This window comes from Macrobrachium nipponense, chromosome 19, assembly GCF_015104395.2.
Source record: "Macrobrachium nipponense isolate FS-2020 chromosome 19, ASM1510439v2, whole genome shotgun sequence".
Lineage (NCBI taxonomy): Eukaryota > Metazoa > Arthropoda > Malacostraca > Decapoda > Palaemonidae > Macrobrachium > Macrobrachium nipponense.
In genome coordinates, this window is record NC_061088.1 from 7846708 (window position 1) to 7856302 (window position 9595).

The window sequence follows — 9595 nt, forward strand, 5'->3', positions numbered from 1 at the left end:
TACAAAATTCCCAATAATAATAATAAAGAAAAGATCTCCGGATTTCCTGTCGCCACGATCGCCCGAAGACAGACACCAGCCCCCAAGAAAGTAATAATGTGTTCCCTTCATATTGCGGTGGCAATAATGGCCCTTATTGCAACGCCAGGGCACTAATATCAGTCAATCAATAGTGCCGGGTTTCTTTTGGGGTGTTGGGGGGGGGGGTGTCGCGAAAGAGTTGATGATGAACTTAGTCTTGAGGAGATAGGTAGGTTATTATTATTATTATTATTATTATTATTATTATTATTATTATTATTATTATTATTATTATTTTATTATTATCATTATTACTATTGTTATTATTATTTTTATTGTTATTAATTATTATTATTATCTTATATTTTTATTTTTATTATTATATTTTGATATTATTATTACTATCATTATTATTATTACTATTATTATTATTATTATTATTATTATTATTATTATTATTATTATTATTATTATTATTAGTATTTAGTAGTAGTAGTAGTAGTAGTAGTAGTAGTAGTAGTATTGTTATATATGGATGTATTTCGCTTTACAAGTCATAGTGGAAATGGGTGTTGGCTTATCTCTCTCTCTCTCTCTCTCTCTCTCTCTCTCTCTCTCTCTCTCTCTCTCTCTCTCTCTTTGTCTCCTCGCGAACGAGAGAGAATTGATTCCTCCTCTGTCCCCATATCAACCCTTTCCATTTTCCCCTCTCCCTCTTTTTCATCGGAGAAAAATTCTTATCACGTCTTTCTCATTCCCGTATTTCATTTGAAACTTTTTCGCGTCCAGTGGTTTCGCTTTCTCCTTTCCCCTTTCATTTCTTCTCCTTCTTCTTCTCCTTTTTCTTCTTCTTTTTAGTATTATTATTATTATTATTATTATTATTATTATTATTATTATTATTATTATTATTATTATTGTATTTTCTTCATTATTATTATACTTATTATAATTATAATTATTATTATTTTTTTTCTTTTTCGCCCTCTTCGTCTTCCTATTATTACTATTTTTGTTATAATTCATTATTTATTATTATTATTATTATTCTCTGTTCTTCTTCATCTTTTTCTTCTTCCTCTTATTATTATTATTATTATTATTATTATTATTATTATTATTATTATTATTATTATTATATATTCCCTGACGTTTCCCTCATTTAGCATTGTAGGGGATTGATTATTCATTTCTAACACGTGATTTATGGCTGCTCTTAACGACAGTCTCTCTCTCTCTCTCTCTCTCTCTCTCTCTCTCTCTCTCTCTCTCTCTCTCGCTAGCTGCACCTCTTTATGGAACCGGTTCCCACTTTTGCCTGGAATAGAATCATTAATTAGCAAACATTTTGACGTTTTTCTTCTTTAAATGGGTCTATGTTTTTTTGTTTTTGTTTTTTTCTTCTCCTCTGGTGACTTCATTAGTTTCGTAAAAAGGAATTCCAGGTAGGACCAAATAGGAAAAATGAACTCAAGGTAGGATTATTATGATTCCGCGCGAAGTACGGCTGACGGATGTGGTACCGGACTGAGAGCTCTGGAAATTTGTCACAATAGCGGGGCGAACGTTAGGATTTTGTACGTCAGTGCTACTGTAGCGAGAACTGTAGATAAAGGATCGAATCATATAGAACTCTCGATGCAGTAAGTGTTATTTAGGACTTCAGGTATAAATTAAGAATGACTGTAGATTAATGTAAACTGTGATGCTGAAGGATTTAAGATTCAAGTTATTGATAACTGTAGATTTAGTTACAAATCAGTGCTGACTGTTGCCTATGATACTAATCATGGCTGTAGTAAAAAGGAACAATTCAACGATCGCTGTAGATTAAGCTGTTAATCGGTAATTGTTGTAGATTAAGATTGAAATCAGAGATGCTATAGATTAAGATACAAAACAGAGATGACTGTAGATTACAATGTAGATCAAGTTCTCAGTCACTGAGGACTCAAAATTAATGTACTGACTCATTGGGGACTCAAGTACCAGTCCCTGAGGACTCGGAATCAAGGTATGACTCATTGAGGACTTAAAGATCAAAGCCACTGACTGTAGAGGACTTTAAACCAAGAATTCAACAACAATGACTGAGTTGAGTTGCGAGTCAGGGACTCACTGGGGACTTCAAGATAATAGTCATTGATGCCTGTAGAGGACTTTAAGCCAAGAACCGCATTAGCTATGAAACGTGTCTTAAAGTCCTGAACAAAACAGTATTAAGGTTACGATTCAATTGCTCATTAAGGACTTCAAGGTAAATGTCCCAAAGACATATAGAGGACTTTAAGCCAAGAAACGCATCACCTATGAAACGTATCTTAAAGTCCTCAACAAAACAGTCTTAAGATACGATTTAGTGACTCATAAAGGACTCTAAGATCAAAGGCATTGAGACTTGTAGAGGACTCAAACCCAAGAAGCACCAATGACTGTATCTTAAAGTCCTGAACAAAACAGAATTAAGATATGATTCAATGAATCAGTGAGGACTTCAAGATAAAAGTCCTTGCGACCTGTAAAGGACTTTGAACCAAGAACACAACACCATTTATTGTATTTTAATGTCCGGAACAAAACATTATTAAGATATACGATTCAATGATTCGTTGAGGACATCAAGTTAGAAGTCATTGAGACCAGGAGAGGAATATGTAAGCCAATGACTGTGCTCTAAAATCCGGAACAAAACAATGAGGTAGGATTCAGTGACTCATAAAGGACTTTAAGATCACTTAAAAGTCCCTGAGACACGGAGAGGACTATGACTGCACCCCAAAGTCCGGAAAAAACAATTGAGGTAAGATCCAGTGACTCATAAAGGACTTTAAGATCGAAGTCCCTGGGATCTGGAGGGAACTATTTTAAGCCAATGACTGATCTCTGAAGTCCGGAACAAAACATTTGACGTAAGATCCATTGACACATAAAGGACATCAAGATCATTTAAAGTCCCTGAGACCTGTCAAGAACTTTAAGCCAAGACACACTGAGGACTTCGAGTTAAAAGTCAGAGAGGAATATTTAAGCCAATGACTGTGCTCTAAAGTCCGGAACAAAACAGAATTGAGGTAAGATTCAGTGACTCATAAAGGACTTCAAGATCATTTAAAGTCCCTGAAACCTGTCAAGAACTTTAAGCCAAGAAGCACTGAGGACATTAATTTAAAAGTCTATAAGCCAACGAATGTCCTCTATAGTCCGGAACAAAACAATTGAGTTAAGATTCAGTGACTCATAAAAGGTACTTCAAGATCAAATTTCCTGACACCAGTTTTTACTTTAAACCGAGAAACACGGCAACGACAACCATATCTTGAAGTCCTCGACAAAACGACTTTCGAGTGCAGCCAAAGGAAAGCGAAAGAAGTGTTACATTACCGGACGAAACATCGAGGCTCTGTGGACCCAAGGTACGAAAAAGCAAGTTTAGCACCTCCTCGGGTGGGCCTAAGGTGTACGGGTGACTGACTGGCTGACTGCAGCTGATGGCGGTTGGCTGTTGAATAAGTGCATATGATGATGATGATGTCGACACCCATGGCTTCAGGGAAAAGTAGGGAGCACAGGAGGTAGGAGTGTGTGTGTCTGTGTGAGGGAGGCGGGGCCAGAGAAGCAGGCAGGAGTTCAGGAGCATGAGAGAGAGAGAGAGAGAGAGAGAGGAGAGAGAGAGAAGAGAGAGAGGTGCAAGGCAAACGTCGAAGAATGAGGGGTGGGGAAAATGAGAGAGAAGGACTTCTAAAAAAAATCAAAGAAGACGGTGACGAAGAGCTAGACGAAAAATGAGGGTGGAGAGAGAGTAGGAGCTGTAAGTGAAGGAGTTAGGAGAGTAGGAGGAGGAGGAGGAGGAGGAGGAGGAGGAGGAGGAGGTGGTGCAGGACGTGGAGGAGGTGGGGGAGGAGGAGGAGGAGGAGGAGGAGGAGGAGGAGAAGTGGGTGATGCCAAAATGTGTTGGTCGTGGCCTGGCAGCTTCAATCTTTTATTGATCCTGATGCTCCTGGTTCCATGACCTCAATATGAACTCGCAAAACAAACCTGAACCTCTCTCTCCGTGGACAACATTGTCCTGCAGGACTCGGGGAAGGATATCACCACCACCGGCGGCGGTGGAGGCGGCGATGGTGGTGGCTGCTGGTGGGGTGGTTCTGCTGCTGCTATACGTACACAACAAGCACCCTCCTCGGCAGACCTCCTGGAAAGGAGGAGGGAAAGTGGGCCTACATGAGAGAGAGAGAGAGAGAGAGAGACGAGAGAGAGAGAGAGAGAGAGAGAGAGAGGAGAATGGGAGGTTGGGGGGGGGGGGGGGCGCCCAGAGATTGCGTAGTTGGTGGAAACGGAAGTAAAACGATCAGATGAAAAAAGTTTCGTCGGAGGTAGATAGAGGTCTAGGAGGTTCCTAAGGGGACCTCCGGCAGATATGGTCGTAGGACTCCCCACAAACACTTTCTCTCTCTCTCTCTCTCTCTCTCTCTCTCTCTCTCTCTCTCTCTCTCTCTCTCTATAGTGCTCAGGAGACAGAATTTAGTCTATGGAAGAAACAGCCTCTCTCTCTCTCTCTCTCTCTCTCTCTCTCTCTCTCTCTCTCTCTCTCTCTCTCTCTCTCTCTCCCCCCTGAGATAGTCCCAAAGAAAAGGATACGTCTTTGGGCGGAGGCGTCGTCATCATCATCACACGTTGTTAATCCTTCCCGGGGAAGAGGTCCTGTAGGAAAACAGGCTGATAGGCAAACCATGGCAGTGGTTTGAAGGATAATGAGATCTTCATTGCCCGAGGTTCTAGGACATAAGGAAAGAGAGGAGGCTGAAGGATTCGAGGAGGTGAATGGAGGTCTCCAGTGGCCTAACCTGAAGACAGTTGTCTGTCCTCATTATTATTATTATTATTACTATTATTATTATTATTATTATTATTATTATTATTATTATTATTATTATTATTATTATTATTATATAATAATAATAATAAAATAATAATATAATAATAATAATAATAATAATAATAATAATAATAATAATAATAATAATAATAATAATAATATTTTGGTTGAAGAACTTGAGGACATGAGGACAAAATGGCACCATTGTGGTCTGTAACATTTTATCTGTAATCACTCAACTTTTTGTTTTTTACATCTCAATAACTTATTTGTCGTTTTCCAAACTTATTTAAAACAGTTTAAGGCCAAAAGCCAGCTAATTTTGTGACTGTTTTGACAATATCAAGCACTGGAAATATGATACCTTGGAGGTTCAAAAGATTCATTTCAATAAGCAGTCGTATTATATAATAAGAAATACTTTTTGTATTCGTCTCAAAATACCTTACATAGCCATGAGGACAGGTGAATATTTGAAGAGGGAGTTAATGATTTTTATCTAAGTTGGTCAAATTATGATCAATAAAGATTATGGAATACCGGAGTGAACTCGGCATATTGATATAACCGATCATATGATATGTCTACAAAAGTTGGCCTACATTGTATAGCATTACAGAGCTCTTGGCATAAATTTGCTATCTGCTGTGGATTTAGTGCTAAAGAAAATACAGGTTCCACGCGGGTATAAGTCATTTAAGTAGACTATGTAAGGTAAATTGTTTATCACGATTTCCGACAATTGAATCACCGAAAAAAGACGTGACATCGTTCACCTGTCTCAATTTTAGACTGTATTGCAAGAACCTATAAGGAGGAAACTATGATATTCTTGGAAATTCCTCTCTATTGTCTCACGACGAGGATTTCTGCAAATGATTTGGGACCGCAGACAGCGCTTTGAAATGAACGACACACATCAAAATCAGGAGCCGCGTTTGCGATTTTCTCCAGCAGAAACATCGTTTTTAAAGTTCACGAACTTTTCGACTGCAATTTCGTGGAAAAATTATAAACCAGACGCCGCAGCCGCTGTAGCAGCACAACTTATAAAAAAAAACTCGTTCTATTGATAAATAAAGACACGTTTTATTTTTTGCTGACCACCGTGGGATGCCGACGTTTTGCATAATACGCCATTGTCATCTGAAGGGGAAATATGAATGAAAAAAAGATGCTGACATTTCACTTTTTAAGTCAGTCGAGAAATATTTAAACGTAAGAAGCGAAATAAGAAGGCATCTGTTTTTTTTTTTTTTTTTTTTTTTTTTTTTTTTTTTTTTTTTTTTTTTTTTTTTTTTTTTTTGCTGGCAAGACTGAAAACCACGGTTGAGTGTTCAACTTGAGCAGTGTCATCAATTGCATGTGTAACCGTCGTGTTTCAGCATTGCTCAAATAAGCAAAGTTTGCTTAACTAAGCAAAGGTTGCTCAATTAAGCAAAGCTTGCCTGTCATGATGTCCTTTATTCTACGCACCGCTGGACTGTGGAACCGTTTCAATGAAGATGTTTTGCAACAGGAAATCTCAAATGTTCAAGATGCAATGCAACACTGCCCTAAAACAATTCTCCTTGCATTTTTATCTTTATTTATTTATTTATTTATTTGTTTATTTATTTATTTATTTATATATTTTCTAATAGCTGGTCTCTTCATTCTGTTATTTCCCAGTACCAGCTGTTACTTCTTTCTAATGAACACCATATTTTTGGGGAAGCTGAATTTAAATTCAGTGGCTTCTGTGGTGTGATTGCTCCATATGAATAATAATAATAATAATAGTAATAATAATCATAATAATAATAATAATAATAATTATAATAATAACCAGATATATCCAAAGAACGATAGATGGAAATAACATCTCTCCCATATGTAGGAAGTGCAATACGAAAAATGAGACCATAAACCACATAGCAAGCGAATGTCCGGTACTTGCATAGAACCAGTACAAAAAGAGGCATGATTCAGTGGCAAAAGCCCTCCACTGGAGCCTGTGCAAGAAACATCAGCTACCTTGCAGTAATAAGCGTACGAGCACCAACCTGAGGGAGTGATAGAAAACGATCAGGCAAAGATCCTCTGGGACTATGGTATCAGAACAGATAGGGTGATACGTGCAAATAGACCAGACGTGACGTTGATTGACAAAATCAAGAAGAAAGTATCACTCATTGATGTCGCAATACCATGGGACACCAGAGTTGAAGAGAAAGAAAGGGAAAAAATGGATGAGTATCAAGACCTGAAAATAGAACTAAGAAGGATATGGGATATGCCAGTGGAAATTGTACCCATAATCATAGGAGCACTAGGCACGATCCCAAGATCCCTGAAAAGGAATCTAGAAAAACTAGAGGCTGAAGTAGCTCCAGGACTCATGCAAAAGAGTGTGATCCTAGAAACGGCACACATAGTAAGAAAAGTGATGGACTCCTAAGGAGGCAGGATGCAACCCGGAACCCCACACTATAAATGCCACCTACTATGAGATTCAGGGTCTCTGTAACACGGTTTTTTGGACTTTGCTCCTTGTCAAAGCATCGGATGTAGCTGAAAGTTGACGTATGTATATTTTACAACCACACACAAATTTTGTCAGCATTATCAATAACCTAAACCCGATATTTTTAATTTTTATAGAGTAAAAATGATCTAGCCGACGCCATGGCCAATGATTACGAGCCAAGAGTCGAAAAACATTCATTACGTAAGCAAGGTAAACAAACACCTTTTGACTAAATGTTGCCCCTAATTTTTATAGAGTAAAAATGATCTAGCCGACGCCATGGCCAATGATTACGAGCCAAGAGTCGAAAAACATTCATTACGGAAGCAAGGTAAACAAACACCTTTTGACTAAATGTTGCCCCGCCCATCCACCAGACAGAAATTCCATCGGCTCTGAAACCCAAAGACTTTATGAATGGCGGAACGATACATAGATGTGGGTGGGGTATCAGCGCTAGCGTAGTAATACTACTGTAGCAGTAGTGCCGCAACAGCATAGCAGTAATATACATGAATTAAACGTTTAGACCAACTGCTGGGATCCTTGAGGATCATTTAGCACTTCTTACAACTACTCGAGAAATTAGTTTTTATAGCCAGAAGTTAAATTTTCTAATCCAACATTGCCCATGGTAGCCTTCAGTGTTATCCTGAATTATAACGAGGCGAAAGTGGGTGGAGCCTCATGAAGTCACCATTCTGACGATAATTATTCGTGAAGGTTTAAAGCCAATATACGGTACCGGCTATTTTTTTTCAGTAAATAGGTAGATAGCCAATAAATAAAAATTGCTTGACTTTGGATATAGCAGTTATCAAATCAAGCTTGTCTACTATGTTTTTGGTAATTACCAACTATTCCCTACATCTTGTCAATCTGATTGTGACCTATAAAGTAGACTGTAATTTCTTTAGAAACTTATTTTGGGAGTTAGATTAATAATCCAAGTGTTTTTGTATTTATTAACATATTTTGTTGGTTTGTTCATTATGACAATTATCAGTGGGAGGTTCCAGAGTTCATAAAGGTGTCCTGCTTTCTGCCCTTGTTATTTTAAATTTTGGTCTGTTCATTGTTGCCAGAGGTTAGGTTAGCCTTCGTTACGTATAGCCAATCATCCATCGAGAAAGAGGGAAGAAATGATGTCATAAGTTACGTAACGAGTGCGTTCGAAACCTTTTCTCTGAGTAAGTTGGCCCGTCTTCAAAAAAGTGATGGACTCCTAAGGTGGCAGGATGCAACCCGGAACCACATGCTATAAATACCACCCAGTTGAATTGGAGGACTGTGATAGACCAATAATGTAATATAATAAGAATAATAATAATAATAATAATAATAATAATAATAATAATAATAATAATAATAATAATAATAAATAATAATAATAATAATATTTTGGAAGAAGACCCTCTTTTAAACAAATTCTTTTGAATAAAATGGCAGAATTCAGCGATTAGTGTGTCCGTTGACGACGACGCCCAGGTCCTCGTCGACAACGGACACTAATCGCGCCGTCGATGCTGTGATAGCAAAGCAAGTTGAAGATTGGTACCTCCAGGAACCCCGCCCCGACATCCCAGAGCCCATCAAGCCCCACCAATCAGGACAAGACCATTAATTTAATAATATATTATAAAACGAAGAAGACAAGCAGCCTGGGGATGAGGAACAACCCAGCGACCACACTGCAGGATCCCTCAAAGAAGACGAGCGTGGTCTACCGATACACATGCCCCGTCCGAGGATGCCTCGGCAAATACATCGGCATGGCCACCATGCGATTCTCCAAGAGAATCTCCTGCCACGCCCAAGAGGGAGCCATTTATAATCACTGCCCATAACGTAAGATTAAAAAGGAGCGATATTATACCTAATATCGAAATAATTGACCAAACCACCGATCCCCGACGTTTACGAATCCTGGAAGCCCTCCACATAGGAAAGAAGAAACCTAACTTAATCATTACCCAAGAAACGTTTCTCCTCCCTACCGCCGCCCGAAGATCAGCAGCGAACGACCACCCAAATATCCAGGAGCACCAGCGGGATGATAGGATTCCTACCGCAAGTGGGACCCCTGACATTCATTCCCCGATGCACTACTCTAGCGCTCGCACGAGTGCATCCCTTCAACCATCGACGAGAGATCCCAGACTTCGCCCCAGACCGACTCTACCAATGAG

General features: G+C 38.7%; 1 protein-coding gene across 1 annotated transcript; it reads right to left on the reverse strand.

The window, feature by feature from the left end:
- Positions 1-3792: 3792 nt before the first annotated feature.
- Positions 3793-9234, reverse strand: LOC135219209 (uncharacterized proline-rich protein-like). Its single transcript, XM_064255779.1, has 2 exons — positions 9134-9234; positions 3793-4018 (listed from the first exon to the last, which is right to left on the reverse strand). Exons 1-2 carry the CDS (start codon positions 9232-9234, stop codon positions 3793-3795), a joined length of 327 nt encoding a protein of 108 aa, XP_064111849.1.
- Between the last annotated feature and the right edge of the window lie 361 nt (positions 9235-9595).